The following is a 22,890-nucleotide window of genomic DNA, read 5'->3' as shown; positions in this document are numbered from 1 at the left end:
ACATGGGAATCGAAAAGATATTATACCTAGACATCATCTTTCTTGGCCTTCCTCAAAATTACCAGAAAAGCATAGACAAAAACAGTTATTTGTCATTCCAAATCTGTTCATTTATTGTAAAATTAAATGTTCCGTAAGTAGATAAAATAAGATTTCGGGGCAACTGGGTGGCTCAGTGGGTTAAAGCCTCTGCCTTCGGCTCAGGTCATGATCTCAGGGTCCTGGGATCAAGCCCCACATTGGGCTCTCTGTTCAGCAGGGAGCCTGCTTCCCTTTCTCTCTGTCTCTGCCTGCCTCTCTGCCTACTTGTGATCTCTGTCAAATAAATAAATAAAATCTTAAAAAAAAAACAACACAAGATTTCTTTATTCCTATCATAGCATCAGTACAGCTCTATTACCATTTAATAATAATCATAATAGAAACAAAATCAAATAACCCACCCATAAAACGTCCCCCTATCAATCAGACAGTATCTTTAATGTTTAAGGCTCCTTTTTATAAAGTCTGTAATTTGAGGTATACGGAGAACAAGATTAGGGACTACACAAATTTGTTCAAAGACATGAACCAAACAATTTTAGACCACCATCACTTAAAGTTAATTTCTCCTTACACTGCAGAAAAACTGAAGGAGAGGACTGGGAGGACATGGTCTCATACGAAGTAGATAAGTGAAAGAACCAAAATGTTTTAAAATATAAGCACCATCCTGGATTCAAATGACCACAACTGTTGAGGTGACCAAGTTTTTTCTCTGCTTACAGTACAAAGAGATACCTAACAATTTAATAACCAATAATACTCAATTTCCCCCTCTATAGAATATGAAAGAGCTAAAGATTTTACTATTAATGTTACTTGGGGAAACCAGTTCCTTAAAGTAAAAATAACAAATGAGGCATATTTTCCAATCATCACTGACTACATAGGGGAAAAAAATAGTGCATGCTAATGAAATATGGATACATAATAGACAACACTACTTATCCACCTCCATTTGAGTCTTGGGGAAAAATACCATTTTTCATGATTCTTTTGCATCTCATAAAGAAAATATGAAGTAGATAAAACCCTTCCCACTGCAATAACACTAGAATCCAAGGGTTTTTCTTTTTATTAAATTTCTCATAATAATTATTAGTCACTAAAATCACAGGAACCAAACATTAACAAGAAGTGGACTTGGCTTCTTAGAATTCAGAAAGGTTTTCATCTGATGATTTCAGGACCAAAGACTCTTTAAATGACATCCAAGAAAATCTTCATTGATAACTTTTTACCTCACAAACTTCCCAGCAGCAACAAAGGAAATTCAAATTCCATAGTCTTCAGAGCAACTATGAGATACTAAAGACAAACTTTTTTACTGTTTACTATAATGATGGTTCAAGGCAGTTCAACGAGTATAACTCCTAATGAACAACACCTTTATGGAGTAATCTATTATCTCCTTTTTCTTTCTTGATATCTCTTCTATCTATCCAGAACACTATTTGGTGCTAAAACAAATAAGATAATTAGGAGGAAGACACTGCACTCAGAAATGGAAGTACTCAACTAGAAAGTATTAAAAGTCATTATCGGGTGCCTGGGTGGCTCAGATGATTAAGCACCTGCCTTTGGCTCAGGTCACAATCCCGAGGTCCTGGGATCAAGTCCCACATCAGGCTCCCTGCTTATTGGGGAGCCTGCTTCCTCCTCTGCCTCCCTCTCTTTCTCTGTCTTTCGTGAATAGATAAATAAAATCTTTTTTAAAAAAGTCATTACTAGCTCCATAGAGTTCTAAAAAACACATACACACACACACACACACACTTAAAAAAAAACACTTCTAGGGGCACCTGTGTAGCTCAGTCATTAAGCATCTGCCTTTGGCTCAGGGCATGATCTCAGGGTCCTGGGACTGAACCCCACATTGGGCTCCCTGCTCGGCGGGAAGCTTGCTTCTCCCTCTCTCACTCCCTCTGCTTGTGTTCCCTCTCTCGCTGTGTCTCTCTCAGTCAAATACATAAATAAAATCTTAAAAAAAAAACAAAAACACTTCTCATAGAATACTTAAAAGTAGGCAATAAGGTAATGTCCTGACTATTCCTGGTAATTTCCAATTTCCTTAGTTCAGAATTTATGGGAAACCCCAAATAAATGAAAACAAGTTGTGAAATTAATGTATGGATGTAACTCTGAAATCCTCTAAGGACTAGAGCAGCAAAGTAATATAAAATGGAGTTCAAAATAACTGTGGGGGCGCCTGGGTGGCTCAGTGGGTTAAAGTCTCTGCCTTCAGCTCAGGTCATGATCTCAGGGTCCTGGGATCGAGCCCCGCATCGGGCTCTCTACTCAGCGGGGAGCCTGCTTCCCCCTCTCTCTCTGCCTACTTGTGATCTCTGTCAAATAAATAAACATCTTTACAAAATAACTACAAAAAAAATAGATCTAAAACGGTATCTATTATACTAGTAAGGAAGCATTCTTTTTTTTTTTTTTTTTTTTTAAGATTTTATTTATTTATTTGAGAGAGAGAGAGAACATGAGTGGGGAAAAGGTCAGAGGGAGAAGCAGACTCCCTGCAGAGCTGGGAGCCGGATGTGGACTCCATCCCTGGACTCCAGGATCAGGACCTGAGCCGAAGGCAAATGCTTAACCGACTGAGCCACCCAGGCGCCCCAAGTAAGGAAGCATTCTAAAACACAAACTAAAATCAGTGATTTATAACACTTACTTTGATTGGGCAAGAACCCCTGTCACCTCTGCATATAAATCGGCGATAATATGCACATTCCCAGTGTTGGTTCCTGAATATCTACAACAACAAGAGAACAAATGTATTATCAAATTTTTCTATAAACTCTCCCTAATAAATCTGAAAATCTCTCATCAGGGTGTTATACGGGTTTTTTTCCCCCTCTCTAAACACTCATGGACAGGATAATAAAAACCACATGAATTTTCTTCTATCTGGATTTTATTTTGTCATGAAATTTAACCTTTTAATTCTTATAAATCCAATCAATAGTTTTAAGAATTTTTTAAATAAAATCTTTCCTATGGGGACACAGCCTAAAAACAAAACAAAACACCTTTCTTGTAAGCATTTGGTGTGGATTCAAAAAAGAAGAAAGGAAGGAAGGAAGGAAGGAAAGGAAAATGCTTTGAACTCTAAAAACAAATGATCAATGAGAGTTTGAATTACACTTAAATGGTCCAAACATGGCCTGCAGAGAAAAGCATCATCCCAAGCTAGCATTTTACTTACCCTTCCTTATGTTTAAAGTGCTTGAAAGCTAAGTTTAGAACTTCGTGAACTAAGGGATCGGGTACAGGATGAACAGGAATCTGGAACAAAACAAATTGTCAAGTCGGCAAGAGCTAAGTGGGTTACAAATCTTTTCTGAGCGTTCTCCACATTCCAACTAATTAAATCAATAACCAGTTTTCATTTCCACGATAGGATCTATTACTAATTAGTCAATCTTCCCTTTTCCTAAGGATGTTATTATTTTCCCTGAGAATTCAGTAACCCATCTAATTTAATTAATAAGCTCTAAATTTCAGAATGTTAGCTTCATAATCAAAATTCCTTGAACTACAGCCCATAAAGGGGAACAAGGAGACATGATTGCTGATGTGACTATAATTATCACTGCCCAGAAATTACGAAGACACCCACACGTACCTCTCTGCAACACGTACAGAAAAGAAATCTCCAGCTGAGCCAGCCACACATTCCATTAGTCTGATTTTCTATCATAAACAGCAGCCAAAACGATACCAACTTTCTCAACAACTTACAACTATTTGTGGCCTTATTCGTATTAGAAATTTGTCATTTAAATATCTTTGTTTTGCTTGGTTCTTTAAAAGTTCTATGCTACTTCCCAATACATAAAACAAACCAAAATATTTAAACCAGGAAGTACAATCCCTGCCTCATCCCCCTTTTATAATCACTACTAATAGCTTGGTGTATATCCTTTCAGATTCTTTCCTACACACACCCATACATGCAAACCTTAGGTTTCTTAACAAAATGATGCATATTTCCATGTCAGTACTTAGAGCTCTTCCTTTCTTCTCAATGACCATATACTACTCAGTGTATTATAATTTATTTAATGAGCTTTCTATTGCTGAACATTTCATTCCGATGTTCAATAATCAATATACATAATGTTATACAATAAACATCCTGTACATTTAATATTAAATACTTGTATAATTCCATGCAAAAGAGTCCAAAAGGAGGAACTCATAGATCAAAGATTACACAAGTCACCACTGATATATATTTAAGTTCTATACATGTGTGGGTCTGGTTGTGAACTCACTGTTCTATCAGTTTTTATATGTTGGTACTAAAATCATAGAGTCTTCGTTATTAGACTTTATGAATAAGTTCTGATGTCTGATACTCAAAGTCCCCCTTATTTTTCTTCAGAGAGAGCTTAGCCATTTTTGGCCCACGGTTCCTCTATATTCGACTTAGAATAACCCTTCAAAGTCACAGAAAAACTGTCAGGATTTTTACTGGAGTTGCGGTCAATCCACAGACCAATTTGGGGCTAACTGTATTCTTCTACATTCACATGGAATATCTCTTCACTTCTTTAAAGGTTTTTAGCAAGGCTTTATAATTTTCTGTTTTTGTCCTTGGGTGGACTTATTCCTAATAAGTATGAAGAAATGCTTGATTTAATTAGTAATAAGGAGAATGAACATACACAAGGTATCATTTTACACCCACTCAGTGGGGAAAAGTCTGACAATACCAAATAGTAGAGATAACATAAATAAATGAGGTTTCACAGACATTGCTGGTGTTAAGTTCAAATCAATTTTTTTATACAGTCCACAATCTAGTGAAGCTGACCAAAGTATGCCACCACAAAATATGGCACTTTGGCACGAGAACTATTTTGAGCTGAAGCCAACTGTACTCTCCAGGTGCAGGAAAAGTTCTCCAGCCTCCCCCTTTCTGCCTAAAAGCAGTCTCCCCTCCTCTTTCCCATATCAAGATAACAACCATTATAATCAGAAACAGAAAGCTGACAATGAGGTAAGACTGCACAAACTTACTAAATAGCCCTTACCTTCCATAAGTTCCCCCATATATTTTCTTTGCCCCAATTTACCACCCCTAGAAGCCCAGACACTTTTCCTTTGTTTTGTCACTCACAATGTGTTGCTCTTTGTTAAATTTTAGGGTCTAACCATTCTTTATGTCTTCAACTTCTTTTCCGTGAAGACCTCCATATGCGTTGGTAATACCCTTTCCTCCTGTTCATGTGATGGTTGTCAATTTAATTTGCAGGGCTCCAGGAATGAACTTAGGAGGGTGGAGCTCCACTACACTAGCAATAATAGGCCTAAGAAAACCTAAGAAAGTGTATACAGCTGCACACTTCATGGATTAATCCTAGCAACATAATGTTGGGTGAAAAAGTAAGTCCCAGAGGACAACATACAGTATGATACATTCTTTAAGAAAATCCGAAGACAAGGAAAACTTAACTATTCAAACATACATGAACAATCTTTAAAAGGGAATAATTAACATAAAGATCAGTGTAATGGTACAAGGATAGCCAGGGAGTGAACTAGAAGAGATTCATATTATTAGGCTTAAGCTATAGGTATTTGGGGGCCCACGGGTAACCATTATATTGTAAACAAATACAAAGGCAGCCACACAGAGACCAACGATAACAGCGTTATCTTGAACCAAGATCATGATTTCTCCCATTCTGTGGCCCTGAAGTCCAATTAAAACAAAACAAAACACACAGGAATTCCACACTTCCTTAAAAAATTTAACTATATATATATTAGAGAAAAATTCATCAATAGGATAAATTCATAATAGAGATTTTAATTATCAAGAAAGCTACAAACTAGCCTGGGGTAAAGAACAGCAGGGAACACTAATTATTCAGAGATGGTCAGAGAATGTTTCATGAGGGTTTGATAAAGGAGACATTTTTATTTAAAATAAAGATAATTTATTTTTTTTAAAGATTTTATATATTTATTTGACAGACAGAGATCACAAGTAGGCAGAGAGACAGGCAGAGAGAGAGGAGGAAGAAGGTTCCCCGCAGAGCAGCGAGCCCAATGCCAGGCTCGATCCAGGAACCCTGAGATCATGACCTGAGCTGAAGGCAGAGGCTTTAATCCACTGAACCACCCAGTCACTCCAGGATAGTTTATTTTTTACAAAGGTAAATCAGGAGTCTATCAGGAGGGAGCTGAATTTAGTCCTGAATAATGATTGGGAGCTAGTTCAAACCCAGTAAATAGGAGAGAGGCATTAGAAACAGTAACCATGATTACAATGTAATGAGGGACGAGAGATATAAGAAATCCAGTCAGTAACTATTCACTGCTATTTATTCAGCTCAATGAGAATACCGGCACTGTTTTTAAAGTGCTGTCCAAGCAGAGGGAGGCATGCAGCTATGAAAGGCTGGAAAGGCTCATGGTGAACTTTTAGTCCAGGACGGAAGGCTATAGCTTTATCTTGGCTAAGCAGATTGATCATTTGTTGTTGACCGAAGAGGATCAGAGAGAGCATTTGTCTCAGATTTCCTAGAAATTGGGACCGTCCTAAAGGCCTGTACCTGGAATCCAGTTTGAAGGAAATGTGCTCCATTGCAAAATCAAATAGGGTTAAGTGAGGAAGCAGCTGTAATCCAAACTCTACCTTTCTTAGCTCTCAATGAATCTTTACAAATAGTAGCCTGATGACAGAGGAAAGATGTCTATTCATCTGTTTGTAGAAGCTGAGATTTGAAAATCCCATGTTAACAAATTGCACAGAAACTGAACTTATTCTACAGAATTCAGACTCTATAAGAATAATCTTAACCTTCGTCCCACATTGGAAGATGAAATTTTAAAGCCAGAATTTCTTTAGTAATTAGAAATACTTAACTAGGAATTTTATGATTGACTATATAAATTATTAAAAATGTTTCAGGTGCGCCTGGGTGGCTCAGTTGGTTAAGCATCTGCTTTTGGCTGAGGTCATGATCCCAGGGTCCCAGGATCGAGCCCCATGTCAGGCTCTCTGCTCAGCAGGGAGTCTGCTTCTGCTTCTCCCTCTCCCCCTGCTCCTTCTCTCTCTCTCTCAAATAAATTAGCAAAATCTTAAAAAAACAAACAGCAACAACAAAACCACCTTTCCAGGGACACCTGGTTGGCTCAGTCGGTTAAGCATCTGCTTTCAGCTCAGGTCATGACCCCAGGGTTCTGGGATCAAGTCCCACATTGGGCTCCTTGCTCTTTGGAAAGCCTGTTTCTCCCTCTGCCTGCCTCTCTCCCTGCTTGTGTGCTCTCTCTGTTTCTGACAAATAAATAAAATCTTAAAAAAAATTTTTAAAAAGCTTTTCAATCTTTTATAGGCAGACACTTCCTTAGAGAATTGTAACATTCATGTTGTGCTGATATAGGAATTTCAGAATAGTAGCCGATCAATCAAGTAGGTACGTTACAATCTTTTACTTGGTACCCCGAATACCTCTTTTTAGGACGATACTATTCTCCTGTATTAAGAAGAAACTCAAAACAGTATTACCCAAGTGTTCCTTTTATATACACCATGCTGATAAATTTATTGTAAATAAACTATTATCAAATCTTTATATAATAAATAAAACCTTTTTCTTCACTACCATGATAAAAGTGTAGAAAGACCGTGGATTTTTGGCTTAGTTTAATCAAGCCACAGCTTCTCTTTTTACTAGTTATATAACCTTAAGCAAATTTCCATTTCCCCACCTATAAAACACAGACAACAGACTGGAACCCTATAATCACTGGTCCTGAGAGAAAGAAAAATCGAGCGTAATACAATTGCACATTGATTCTTGTCCTCTCCCCTTTTCCATCTTTTTCTAAAAGGGACTAGGCCAAAAATTCTTACCTCCTGAGAAAGCAGGCAACACAAAGGGGCTAGAATATAAGGATGGAGATACTGAGGGGAAAGCCTGGTAGGGAAAATGGCAGGAAACCAGGGTCCATTCGAGAAGCAAGGAGGCAGATGTCATCTCCCAGCCAGATCTCCCCTCAACTGGGCCCATAAATGAGCCCTAAGGTAACAGAAACAGTTACTATCATCAAGGCTGCTGTCCCGAGCATTGGATCAGCACTGTGGCTACCCACTGATGGTTAAAACGGAGCAGACACCTACCACCAGCGGATGACAAACTTCAGTCGGGAAGAGGCTGTACTGGGATCAAGCATTCTGACTTCTAGAACCTATTCCAGAATTCATGGCGCTAATCATACAGGCTGGGCCCCAGACATCACTGACCTTGCAAAAATGCAACACTGCATTTTATGTGATTTAATTTTTATACTCCATTTGCTGTTCTGTGCTGTGGTTCTACCATATGGATTTCCTCGCAGGGATGTTCAGTGTGCTCTAGGCCAGAGATATGAAATACAGGTTAACTTAAACCTGCAATTTCTCCTAAACTGTCTTATCTGGTCCAGTGATGTCTGATGTCTAACAGTGACAGCTAGGGACACTCTAATTTATTCCCCTCTTATGGCCACCATCAACACTTGGTATGTGTCTGTGTGTCAGGCATTAGATAGGCATTTTTATAATTATTACTTGTAACAGTCTTACAAGGTAGATACTGGTTCCCTATTTTACAGATGAGGGAACTAAAGTTCAGAAGCGGATGTGTACTTCTCTAGAAAATACTGCATGCCCAATTTCTGCCATATAAAAATGTATTTGATAAAGGCAAAAGAAATCAAGCTTTCAATTTTATCATTTTGTAGCCAGAAATAGAAGTGAAAGAAGAAATAGGTCTTACCTAATTTTAAGAACGAACAAGATCAGGATGTATAGACATCCTCAAAATCCCTATTTCTCCCCTTATTTTCAAGAATAATAATAACAATAATAACAATAAAAACATTCGCAAACTGAATCTCAAAAAAAAGGCAACAGCGGTGGGGGGCAGGGTGCAGAACCCCTTTTCAGCTTACAGAGGAAGAGGTCTACTTGCATGGAGTAATATTCCCACCCATACTGTCAAGACTTCTTCAGGCTTTGGCATTTGTGATTTTAGAAGCAGCACTAATTCTTCTTCAACATTCCAGAAGGATATATATCTGGCAGAATCTTAACACCCAGGGGCGCCTGGCTGGCTCATCAGAGGAAGCATGGGACTCTGGACCTCAGGGTCATGCATTCCAGCCCCCATAATGCATACAAAGATTGGTTACAAAACTTTAAAAAACTTAAAAAAAAAAAAAAAAAAGATTACCCGAGTTTTATTCCAAGGCCCTTCCCACAACCACCTCCCAAACTTTAATGCTTTTATCACATCATGAAAGTGAAAAATAAAAAAAAAATCAGGTTACGATAGGGACACTGCGGAGTCAATGAGGCTCATTCATTCCCTAAACGACCAGCTTTCAGTGCCAAGGGGAAGGAATGCATTTAACCTCAGAAAAATCACAAATAACCGCACAGCCTTCAGGGAACTCACCCACATCAAAAACGCACATGTGAAATCTGGACACACTAAGGATGTACTCCACCTTCTAATACTTCGCAACAGCACGAATAAAACTAAGCCAAGAACTGGAGCTGGTTTACAAACCAAGTTTCCCAATCTTGTTTGTTTCAATGAGTAAATGTCTAACTACAATTTCATATGGAAAGAAAACTGCTTCAAACTTTCTAAATGTTGATGTTGCGTTTAGACATGCTCTTACTACGAATTTGAAAGCCTTTGGTATTGACATGCTAAAATTTGTAGTTGGCCATGAGCCCAAAATTATGTTTGACTTTCTTGAAAAAATAAAATTAGGTCCTCTATCATCTTGAATTAATTTTGTTCCCATAGTGAATCATACTCATTTCATCATATTTACACTAACTCAATTCTTTCTCTAATTTATGATTAAGACTTTAATTTTCCTAGATGCTGCCTATTTCACCTAATTTTGTATCACTGATTTTACCAATATTTTTATTACTAAATGGGAGAAAAGTTGGAATAAAAAAGTGAACTAACTTTATAATCATCAGCAAGTCACTAAATTAAGAACATTTCTTCATCTGCAAAATGAAAATAACAGATATACTGACAGAGCCCTTTCCATGTCCCAGGCGTTACTGTATTTAATGCTCGCGCTTCTACAAAAATGATACTATCATCCCTCTTTTACAGAGGGGGAAAAAGGTAGTGAATAATAACTCATTCAAGTTACGCAGCAAGAAAATGACAGAGCTGGAATGAAAACACTTGTCCTGGCTGTTTCCTAGTTTTATTACAATGACCGGCTGATACAAAGGATATAGAGCCTTTACGCATCATCAAGAGTTCTAAACACACATGAAGACACAACAAATTATTCAAGAAACAAAAAATTTATAATATAGGATGCCAAGGACTAACCCATAAAGAATATGCACTCCTCTTTATGACTGGCCCAACCAAGTATCAATACTTCAGTATTCCTGGGACCGTCTGTCTCGTCAAAGTAAAACTGAGTCACGTTTTAATATGTGTCTCTTACGGGGGGCAAAAGTAAAAGTCCTATTAAATTCAAGATATATGACACTGATTAGTCTCCAGATCTATTAAACCCTACATCACTTTGACACGGTAGAAAATTGGGTTAGTTCATCATGATACTTCAGAAAGTCCTATTGATTTTTACTTCATTTTCTCTGGTTTTATTAGTTTTGAAGAAGCTAAAAAGACTTCCCCTTTTACTGGGGAAAAGAAAAAAAAACCTGTGTATGATTTTTAATAAATAAAGTATCTCACTGTTCTTTATGACAGATTTTATTCTTTCATGGGTGCATCTGAGTGAAAGTGTGAGGATAATGGTAAAAGAGAGAAAACAGTAGAAAGGCTGCTGTAGATTGGAATATGGTGGCAGAACCAAAAAACAGAGATTAGCTATTAAAGCTGTTGTAGGGACACCTGGGTGGCTGCCTTTGACTCAGGTCATGATCCCAGGGTTCTGGGATCCAGTCCCGCATCGGGCTCCCTGCTCAGCGGGGAGCCTGTTCTCTATTTGGTGGCTACCCCTTGCTTGTGTTTGCTCCCTCTTGAAATCTCCGACAAATAAATAAAATCTTAAAAAAAAAAAGGAGCTATTTCTTTTTTCCCCACACTTTGAGTCCATGCGCACCATGGATCTGAAGGGATTTTGTGGAATGGACTTAAAAAAATGGGCCCAATGAAAGTTTATGGATCCTATCGTTTTCTCCCCCAGAAGAGCTATTTGCATTATTTTTTAAGAGGAGGAGGAAGGTAGGATGAAGACAAGAGAATGGGGAAGGCGAGAGGACAGGTGAGAGGTAGGGGAACAGAAGAGAGAAAACTTACATAGGGTTATCTGTGCACAGAAGCTCTGAACCTGCAATGAGGGGCAACTTTCAGAGGAGACACTGATTGGCAAGCAAAAGAATGTCTCGGGAAACAAAGGAGAAAAGGTACCATGGAGCCTTCTAGGGGAATTAATTCTAGGGGAATTTACAATTTCTCCTGCTCAAAGAAGAAACCCTGGATTATTTAACTAGGCAATGCAAAATGTTGGTTACCAAATCACTCACATGACCTACACCAGCACACAGGAGATGCTAGAGGTCAACCACAATAAGTCCTAGGCAAGTCCAGTCATGGTCAATGACGGCTCTAGTCCTAAACTCTTCTACCCCGAATTATGCTGGCCTCAGGGTCTTAGGATCTCAGTGAAACTGAGATCACAGAAAGCAAACCTGGCTTATTAGCACAACTCCCACAGCAAATTTCTTTCCTACACCTACAGAAAGACCTTCAGAAAAGGTACAAATTAATTAAAATGGTCTTCACCACCGATTAATGCACTTATCTGCTTATTGTATTTCAAATTTTTATTTGTGAATTTCAGCTATTCAGATTGCAATGATTTTTCACATACATTATAAAAACAAAGGCAAAGTGTAAAAAAAAAATAATTCAAATAATTTTATATTGCTTCCGTCAAAAAAAAATTGGTTGTCAATTAACTTTTATATCTAACATTTGCTGTTTGCTTTCATAGTATATATTCTATTTCATTTTGTATAACAAAAACAAAATCCCTGTCCAAATATGTCATATGCAAAATGTGATTTTTTTTTTTTTAGGTTTCCTAACTTTTTCAAACATTACAATGTACATGGCTGGAAATATATGGCTTGACTTTGAATGATACAGAGCTTTTTAAAGACTACAAACAAACAAAAAATACTTTCACGCATTTGAACAAAGTAGTTGATTTTAGTAAATAAAAAACCAAAAACTGATCAAAAAAACCCCCAGTTTCAAAATCAATACAAGTACTTAGATATATTTAAAGATATACCTGTACTAACTTTGAGTAGTACAAATATACAGGATAGCAGACATCAGACGTCACATTCACAAGCACAGTGGGAACACAAAGCCAGCATCCTAACAGACACTGAATAGACATGAAACATTTATTATCCTGAGGGGTTTCACTTGTCCAAAAAGCACTTGGACTTGACAATTCAGTGTTCCCCAGGTCAACACGTCCCTATCCCTTAACTGTAACTGTACGATGATTACACGTTGGAACACAGGCTTGATCACTTCGGAAGAGAAATTCTTTGAAACTGGACTGAAGTTGATGGATGACAGGCAGACTGTATTCACAGCTAAAAGCCCGTATGTAACCCAATTTCTATTCAGCTCAATATTGCTAACAAGATCTCCTATCTTAAGCAGCATTTTGCAAAGGTAAAAGGAATAGGAAGTGATAGGTATGGGCCATGAAAGCCCCGGGCAACGGAGAGATGTGTAATTATATTGTAGAAATCTAGTTAACGTGGACCAGAATTTTAGACATAACACCCTAAATAAGGTAAATGAAATGTGAAGGCAAAATAAGAATAAGAAACACAAACTCTGCAGACAGAAAGCTTCTTACCTGCTTTAGAACTTCAACTAAAACTAAACAAAAAATGAAATCTACTGCTAAGTCTCTCCTTTCAAGAAGATAATCTCTTTCACGTTGTTGTTCATCCCTGCAACAAGAACCCCAAATTAAGATTGCATTTAAGACCATACATTTTAAAATAGCTATTGGTTAACAGTCTGGTTATTTACTGAGCTCCTCGTATGTATGGTGTCCTACAGCAACTGACAGTTCATGTTGTTTTTAAATTACCCAACGTCTGTATGCTCTCATTTTCTTTCTCGTGTTGGGTATTGTGTACAGTATCGATAAACACGTTGCTACTGTATCTGTCAGAAATTAAACCCATTCTAAAGGAATCAGTTAAGGAAAATACTTTAAATTTTATTTAGAAAATCTAACATTACTCCATATTTGATTAGTATTTTTTTTTAAATTAAGAACTGAAACAAAATAAATAACTTTTCTGATGAAAATACAGTGCCGGGAAACTTTCTGCATATCTAATGTGAAAAATCACAGGTGGCATCAACTAAAACCCAATATGGATCATCTATTGAACCCAGATGGATGCTTTATGCAAAACCAACACCTCCCTGGCAAATTTGAAGGAGGGGAAGAGAAATTTGGGGATTTGAGCAACAGGGAGAGTCTCACGGTATCATAATATAGGGTTTGGCAGTCCTCCTGTATCACAACAATTGCTTCCCCTCACAAGCCATATGAACTGGACCCTCTTTGAATATTTTAACTTCTTCTAGAACCATTAAAGGTCCTCACTGAACTACTGAAATGGCGCTCCTGAAATTCATTTGACTATCCCAGTGATCGGTACCATGGAGTTCCATCAATCTTAACTGGTACCTTCCCTTGATTTACACTTAAGTATGTACTATGCTTTCCTTTCACTATCAGTTTCATAACAAAAGTAGTCAATGTCTTTGCTCAGCAATCAAACAATACCCTTTGGTTGAGAACACTATAGCCCCCTTCATTGAAAGCGTTTTAATTCTAGGTAGAGGAGTGGAAAATGAGCCACTTACCCCTTAGACTTAGTGCTGGATCTAGGCCTGTACTCATAGGATTCATCTTCAGTTCCATTCTGGCGTCTGTACCAGTCAAACAAGGTGCGAAGTAAGGAAGGGAGACAGTGCTCTGCTACTGAGCTCATAGAGCTTATCAACTGAAAACATAAGATGTCACCAAAAGTTAAAACACATCATCGAGGTATCATACTCAAATATTTCTAAGATGAACTAAGTAATTCAAATGTAATAAACATGTCTTTTTTTTAAAAGATTTTATTTATTTATTTAACAGAGAGAGATCATGAGTAGGCAGAAAGGGAGGCGGTGGAGGGAATGGGGGGAAGCATGCTCCCTGCTGGGGAGGGAGGGAATGGGCGCCCCAATAAACGTGCTTTAAAATAAAAATAAGAATTAGGGGTTTATCCAAGTAACAAAGTGGGCTAAGTTGTCCACCTTTTTCCTGCCTCTATATACTACTCACGTGTGTAAAAACATGACCCTTAGTAACATCTCTGGTTATACAGCAGGATACCTGTGGGGGAAGTGGTATGCGTATCGTGAGAAAACCACACCTGCCTCCTTCCCCCGGCCAGTTCCTCCTCCATGCTCATGCGAACAAAAGGTTGGAAATATTGCCATGAGAATGAATGAAGAGATGAGGAACGGAGAAGACTGTCTTATATGAGAAGTGTATGAGAGTAAACTTTGTGTCACTCTACTGCAGAATGGAGAGTTATAACTGCATTATTAATTTGTGACACCCACACACGAACGTATTGGAAACGTGTTGTAACAAGCTTTTAAAGCTTAGGATATGTAAGAGGACAGCGTAAAGATAAACGTAGTGGGATGAACAAATGCTGTTCAATTTGAGGCATCCCGGAAACCATCTGAATTCTAGGTGAATATCAGATTCAAATCATGAGTGAGCCCAGCGTTCCTGCAGTGGCAGTAAGAGGCACACCAGCAAGCAGTCCCTAAGGCCACTCTTCATCTGAAGGATCTCAAGCAAAAAATCGCTCTGCATAGGAATTTCCATATCTGATGCAAATCATTGCTTGTAAAATACTTCAAAGTATACAGTCAAACATGCTTTATTTTGTTTTTCTTAACTAAAAAATGATGGGTTGCGGGGGGCGCCTGGGTGGCTCAGTGGGTTAAAGCCTCTGCCTTCGGCTCAGGTCATGATCCCAGGGTCCTGGGATCGAGCCCCACATTGGGCTTTCTGCTTGGCAGGGAGCCTGCTTCCTCCTCTCTCTCTCTGCCTGCCTCTCTGCCTACTTGTGATCTGTGTCTGTCAAATAAATAAATAAAATCTTAAAAAAAAAATGATGGGTTGCAGGAATATTCAAGGTCTTGTTCAGGTCCAGAACTATAGAAAGTGTCAGTTAATGAAGACAGATTGATACCTCTAGGAATTAAACCTTTAATCTTCCTAATTGATGTAACTTCAAAATGTACTTCATCCAAGAAAATAGAAAAGAATAAAACAGTTTATTTGATTGTATAAGCTCTTCTTCTCTTTTTCATTATCTCTGCCTTCCTCTAGTCCTACTTTTATTTATAATTAACCATAATTTGACAGGTAATGGTTTCTAATATAGAAAATTAAAGTAAAAACAAGATTCTAATTTTATTTAACTAATTTTTCATATTTGTATTTTATTAACAATAAAAAAGATCACTCAAAGCAAATCCTTTTAATATCTAAAGAAGGAACAATAAAATACCATCTACTATTTTAAGTATATATTAAAACAGTTTCTCCCAGGGGCGCCTGGGTGGCTCAGTGGGTTAAAGCCTCTGCCTTAGGCTCAGGTCATGATCTCGGGGTCCTGGGATCAAGCCCTGCATTGGGCTCTCTGCTCAGCAGGAAGCCTGCTTCTCCCTCTCTCTCTGCCTGGCTCTCTGCCTACTTGTAATCTCTGTCTGTTAAATAAATAAATAAAATCTTAAAAAAAAAAAAACAAAAAAACACAGTTTCTCCCACACGTGGCTTTTTATTGTGGGGGGAGGAAAAAACCAAAAGTGAGGGATGGGGTACAACCATTTAAAGTTTTATTAGTGGTTTACATTAAAAAATGGAAATATTCCTTAAAATACTTTCAATTTCAATAATAATTTCAAATTCTGACTATACATTTATTCATTAGTAGATTTAAGATCTAAATAATCTAAATATCTTTAAATAATATATTAGTAACAGATAAATAAAATTAATTATTGTAATAATTAGAACCTTTTGTAGTAACACTGAGATTTGGTAAGCCTTATATAAAGTGATCATAATGTTACTTTAACAGAAACTAGGCTTCCTATCTATGGTTTCTTCTTAGGTCAATGGCTACTCGCTAAGTGACGTATCCATCAGAATCCCCCAGGGAGCTATTGTAAAATACAGATGCTGGAGCCCTGTCCTTGGTAACTCTGATTCAGAGCTGGGCTAGAGTCCAGAAACACAATATTTTGTTAAGTCTCCGTCAGGTAATTGTGACCATTGTGACCAGTCATCTTTACCTAGTCAATGAGATGAACATGAACATTAATTTCTGTTTCCTAGATACATAATTATGAGAAAAGTAGCACAAGAATACTAGATACAAACAGCTAATCTGGGTTATTGGTTTTTGCAAACAGTCAATGTACAATAAAATAATTGTTGAATGAACATAATTATGACAAAAATAACACTTGATCAGTTAATCTCAGCAAGAGGAAAGAATTAACATCGCAGGAATACTGCACTCAATTTTAGATATTAGTGTTCTATTTTAAGGTTCTGAGAGCCCCAAAGAGAAAAAAACAAAACATTAAAAGGTAAAATATTATGGGGCGCTGGGGTGGCTCAGTAGGTTAAGTGTCTGACTCTTGATTTTGGCTCAGGTCATGATCTTAGAGCTGTGACACAGAGCTCCACACCGGGCTCCACACTGGGCATGGAGCCTGCTTAAGATTCTCTCTCTCCCTCTGCCCCTTACCCACCCCTTTCTCTCCCTCTCTTAAAAAGAAAAAAAAGTAAAATATTATTATGTAAAAATTTTATGAATTGGTACACAAGGAAAGATTGAGGTATGTAACTGGAAACATTTTAAGAAAATTTCAAAGGGCACAGTAAAGAGATTACCAAAGAAAAGTAAAAAGTTTTCAGATGACAAATGACAGAAACTGGGGTGCCTGGGCAGTTCAGTCGATTAAGCATCTGCCTTCAGCTCAGGTCACAATCCCAGGGTTCTGGGATTAAGTCCTGCATCAGGGTCCCTGTTCAGTAGGGGGCTTCCTTCTCCCTCTCCCTCTCCTACTCCCCCTGCTTACACTCTCTCTCTCTCTGTATCAAATAAATAAATAAAATCTTAAAATAGTAAATAAAAAATGACAGAAACCAATCAAGTTCACAGATCATTCCATGAACTTTATATAAAGGTCACAGTTCATAACTCCTTCTATTTGTTAAAAAACAAACTACCAATTTCAGACTGAATCTAATGTGTAATGATATAAACGTTCACTAAACAAAATAAAACAATGTCTTAATATTGGATATATTTGGACCAGGCTGTTAGAATAAACATTTTCCTTTGGAGGAAAAATATCCCCCAAAACAGGCATACCTGGTCAAACTGAAGATCTTCACCTCTTTGAAGAGATCTAGACAATGGCTTCTCCTATGGTTTAAAAAAAAAAAAAAAAGTATATATACAAAATATTAGAAATCTTATATATGAAAAGCAGATTCATGAGTTGGTTTTGGTTTTGTTTTCATTTGTAATTAGATTTATTTTAAACAAAGGTAAGACTCCCTCTCTCTCTCTCACACACACACACACATACTTGCTACAAAATACATAGACTACCTTAAAAAAAAAAAAGAAATATGTGTTTGCACATGGGGAAAGAAACTGGACAGTTAGAATAAAGGGAGGGTTGGGGGTTTGTACATTTGAAATTGCACATCACAGAAGCCAAGGGAAAAGAGTACTACATAAAGAAAGAGCGAGGGTCCTGACAGTGAAACATGACACTTTCATGAGGTGACCTTTCGGTATGGTTGCTTCCTATTAATTTAATCTTCCAATTTAGTGTTGTGTCTTCCTTCAGCACACAACAGTACTGGAATTTTTTTTTTAACTTTCCATTTGTTCTGTTCATTTATTTGCTGAAAAAAACACATACTGAGTTCCTACTATGAGCAAGCAACATCTGTGACCCAAAGAGGGCTCAGAGGACTCACTGTGGAAAGCTTAGACCCTTTACCCTTCAACCAGTGGACCTGGGCGACGTAACTGATAGTAAACTCTCTCCACCCTCTCACCTGCGTGTGCACTCTGCTTTGCTTGTATGAAGAAATGACTCAAAAGAGGTCAGTCCAGATCAGTGTCTAAAGTTAGTATAGACAAGAGTGTCATGGCGGGGCACCTGGGCGGCTCAGTCAGTTAAGCATCCCACTCTTGATTTTGGCCCAGGTCATGATCTCAGGGTCATGAGCTCTGGCCTCATGTCAAGATTCTCTCTCTCTCCCCACTCTCTCCCTGTCTGGAAGGATGGAAGGATGGATGGATGGAAGGATGGATGGATGGAAGGAAGGAAAGAAGGAAGGAAGGATAGATGGATGGATGACACTGGGACATGAAGGGGCTTCCACCCAGTAGCAAACAAAGGGGTGAAGGAATGGGCTGTGATACTATGTTGCAATGGGTTAAGAAGAAGAGGGAGCAAAGTAAATCCTAGACAGACAGAAATTTTGATGGACACTGGACACTGTGATGGTTAATTTTATGTTACAGGGCACCCCGTGAGAGCCTTTTCTGGGTTTGCCTGTGAGGATGTTTTAGGATGAGATTAACATTTGAATTGGTGAACTGAGTCAAGCAAGTAGACTGAGACTCCCTTATGTGGGTGGACTTCAGCCAATAGGCTGATAGCCTGAGGTAAACCAAAATGGTGACCCTTCCTGGAGTAAGATGGACTCCTCCTGCCTGACTACACTAAGCTGGAGCATCAGGCTAGCTCTACTCCTTTTCCCATATCAAACTGAAACAGGTGCTCTTCTTGGACCGGCTTTCAGGCTGGAGCTCACACCGCCTGCTCTCCTGGATCCCCCATCTGACCACTGCAGACCTGGGGACTTCTCAGCCTCCAGGATCATGTGAGCCAATGCCTTCCAATAAATATCTTTATATACACACACACACACACACACACACACACACACACACACACACCCTACTGGTTCTGTTTCTCTGGAGAATCCTAATAAAAACATCATTTCTGATTTAATTTCCTCTTTGATCCAAAGACAGAATATGCCCAGGGTGAGGGGGAGGAATGTGTTCCATATTTATAAAAGGCACATAAAGGGACAGTAACTAAGCAGTTAAAAATAAGAAGCAACATCAAAGTACAACAATGGGGAATTTGGGTCAAAAAATCATGCTATAGCTACACATTGGAGTAGTGAACAGTCAGTAAGTGACAGGTATAACTAAACTGGTAGATTGGGAAAATGTTCTCAATGTATTAATTAAATTAGAGAATAACAGATTTACTTCTCTTATAAAAGGATAAAATGCATATATGGTGGTATTACACATATAAATACATTTAAAGCTCTAGAAACATATTTACCACGCATTAGTAATAAAAACAGGTTGTTTTGTGTTTGAACAATTAGCTTACTTTTATTTTCTGTATTTTGTACAAAGAGCGCAGATTAGTTCCTCTCATTCTTAAACTTGAGGGTTGCTCTTGAGTTTCTCATGCTTGGTGATAATCCAGCAAATTCATTTAATTTTAGAACAATGTACGGTACAACCATGAAAGTTATGGTTACAGAACAGATGTGTTTTAAAATATGAGAAAAAAATGTAACTAAACAAAATCATGAATTATGAAGTGATTTAATTTCCTCATTTTCAAATCTAGTTGTCACGAAACCTCCATGTACACATCTGTTTATTTCTTTACATTTAGCTTTAAAGAACTTTTTTTTTTTTTTTAAGGATTTTATCTATTTATTTTACAGAGAGAGCGAGCATAAGCAGGGACAGCAGCAGAGGGAGAAGGAGAAGCAGGCTCCCCACCACGCAGGGAGCCCAACGCGGGACTCGATCCCAGGACCCCAGGATCATGACCTGAGCCGAAGGCAGATACTTAACCAACTGAGCCACCCAGGTGCCCCAACTTTAATAAAGATCTCTCAAGAAAATTCAGAAATTACATCATTCTAGTTTGTTTCTTTTGTTCTGTTTAATTCAAACAAAATTTATAACATATATATAAATATATATATGTTATAATATAATATAATATAATATATTTTATATAAATATATAAAATTTATAATTAGTTTAAATTAAAATAGTATAGACAGTGTGATCCCTTTTGGGCATCTTCCTACCTACTTGCCTCACTGGCAACCTCACATATCCTTACCTAACTTACTTACTGAATACAGGAGACGGCTAGGATTATATTCAAATACACGACGGCTGTTTTGTTGAGATTTTTAGGATGATTTTCTAAACTTCTCTACATTAGGCTTTTTTATTGAATTTTAAATACATATTAAACATGTATCAAAGAAAAACAAACATCATCCTTCTTTGAAAGAAATGAGAATTCAGAAATATGTATATTTTGAAGTTTCTTTATTTGGTAGAGTCCTATCACTTTCTGGCATTCATGGCTAATCTTGATGGAAACACATCTGCAAGTATATTTGCCAGTGAAATTGTAAAAACTCCCAGTCTGGCTATCAGTGCAACTTGTTTCTAACTAATTTAAATGAGATCAGGAAAGTGCCTGAATTCTGGGGCATTTTACCTTCTTAATAAGGATGGGTTTTTGGCGTGTCCTTGGTACTTGGGCCTTCACAGGCTAAGCGCACTTGGGTGATTATCTTGCAGAACAAGTTCTGTATTTCAAAAACCAACCTATACATCATTTATATCCAACACGATGATTCTGCACAACCATATATATGATACCAATTAGCTCTAAAATTTCAGTAAAACACAAAGTCCTATAGCAGTTCCATAGAACACCGTTTCTAAAAGTATCTAGAAGTTTGAAAAATAGTGAGCTAAAGGGCCTCTACTATCCTCATATGAACTATTTAAGATGAGATAAGACAGTAAGTGGATTCTTTGCACTCATTTAATCCCCTTTTACACTCTAAATCTAAAGGCCTTCAGTGATATCTTGAGGACTGCTGATCTAAGTGGTTTATTACTCAAATAACATGTTTATACACTAGAGTAATGGCCAAGCACAATTAGAGAGCGTTTCAGAAACAAAATGTTGTTACATATTAACATATTTTATTTCTCAACAAGCTCATGCTTCCTCGAAGATCTGACATCCTCCCTGAGCTTTCCCTAAACCAAGAAATGGAAGTAGACTATTTTTCCCATAAGAAGAACTCAGAAATGATTTTTGAATGTAAAAGGATACTCACGTTACCGTAAGTACAAAAACATAAAACAAGTGTACTGTACAAAATAGAAATTAGTAACCAAGAACTCTACTAACCTCTCAATTTAAGCATAGGGTGATTGAGGACATCCTCATCATTGCGGAAGCAGTTGGGGGGTCTTCCAATAAGACATTTTAAAAAGATACACCCTTGAAAAATGTTTATAGCATAAGCAACCCATTATAACAACAAAAAAGAATAGAAATTATTCTCTATCTTCATGCACGTACACAAAGCCTTTTGTGCAAGAATGTTTACCATATTTTTTTAAAGTAGCCCTAAATTAAGGTAATTCCCAAACTATCAATAGAGACTAGTAAAAAACATTATGTTACATTCTTTTATCAAAATAATATTGAACAGGGATGCCTGGATGGCTCAGTGGCTTAAGCCTCTGCCTTCGGCTCAGGTCATGATCTCGGGGTCCTGGGATCGAGCCCTGCATAGGGCTCTCTGCTCGGCAGGGAGCCTGCTTCCCCCTCTCTCTCTGCCTGCCTCTCTGCCTACTTGTGGTCTCTCTCCCACTCTGTCAAATAAATAAATAAAATCTTTTAAAAAATTAATACAATAATATTGAACTATTAAATTTTTAAAAAAGGAAAAAAATAATATTGAACTATTAAAAAGAACGAGGCAAATTTATACAGGCTAATGCAGAATACTCTCCAATTTACTTTGTTCAAAATATGTAAGTACAGAAATACACACACACAAACACACACATATAAAACCTCCCATTTGTGCTTAAAAAAAAAAAAAAGGCGGCAAAAAAGGTTAAAAATAAAAAAAATTTTTAAAAAAGGTGGCAGATGCTACAGAGATGGCTACCCGCCATGGAAAATGATGGACTACAAACTGTGGACAGTATTTATCTTGATACAGAATGCAAGTAAGAGTCCTTACTCTATATGAAATTTACAACTATTTCCACTTTTTATAATGTCATTATTTCACAATAATATAAAACACTAACAATGAGGGGCGCCTGGGTGACTCAGTCAGTTGCGCATCCAACTCTTGAGTTCAGCCCAGGTCATGCACCTCGGGATTGCACAACAGAGCCCAGCAGTGGGCTCCAAACTCAGTGAGGAGTCTGCTTGGGATTCTTCTCCCTCTCTCTATGCCCCCGCCCAAATAAATAAATAAATAAATAAATAAATATATAAATCTTAAAGCAAGAAAAGAAAAAAAAAAATCTAAAGATCGAATATTCTAAGGTTCCCAATCTTTATGTTCTAACTTGATTCTTTAAGTAGCATATACGTACCAAGAGCAGCATGTAGCCGCAGGGACAGCAAGAGCATTTACTGAAAGGATTCTGGTAGTGTTAACAATTTTGTGGAAATATCTCAATGATTCCAATTAAAGAGGGCAGGCTTAACATACACATAGCCTCCATTCTCTCCTAAAACCCGACCAAGACAACAGTAAAAGGATTTTTAGAAGACTTAA

The 22,890-nt window shown here is 37.6% G+C and overlaps 1 protein-coding gene across 13 annotated transcripts in view; it reads right to left on the bottom strand.

Moving 5' to 3' along the window:
* Window positions 1-22,890, bottom strand: part of FRYL (FRY like transcription coactivator) — a 259,514-nt gene that overhangs the window by 111,202 nt on the left and 125,422 nt on the right. For all 13 annotated transcript variants that reach the window (XR_006816034.1, XM_045986638.1, XM_045986649.1 and 10 more), the window contains 5 exons: window positions 17,576-17,629; window positions 13,983-14,122; window positions 12,952-13,048; window positions 3,257-3,336; window positions 2,723-2,803 (listed from right to left, as the gene is read on the bottom strand). Coding sequence is in view for 12 of the 13 variants with exons in the window: in XM_045986638.1 (XP_045842594.1) it covers window positions 2,723-2,803; window positions 3,257-3,336; window positions 12,952-13,048; window positions 13,983-14,122; window positions 17,576-17,629 (452 nt within the window). In the remaining variant the exon portion in view is untranslated. The remainder of the gene's footprint in view (window positions 1-2,722; window positions 2,804-3,256; window positions 3,337-12,951; window positions 13,049-13,982; window positions 14,123-17,575; window positions 17,630-22,890) is intronic.

The sequence above is a fragment of the Meles meles genome, chromosome 2 (assembly GCF_922984935.1).
Source record: "Meles meles chromosome 2, mMelMel3.1 paternal haplotype, whole genome shotgun sequence".
NCBI classification, from domain to species: Eukaryota; Metazoa; Chordata; class Mammalia; order Carnivora; family Mustelidae; genus Meles; species Meles meles.
Note: the sequence above shows the minus strand (reverse complement) of the source record. Positions and strands in the feature narration are given on the sequence as shown.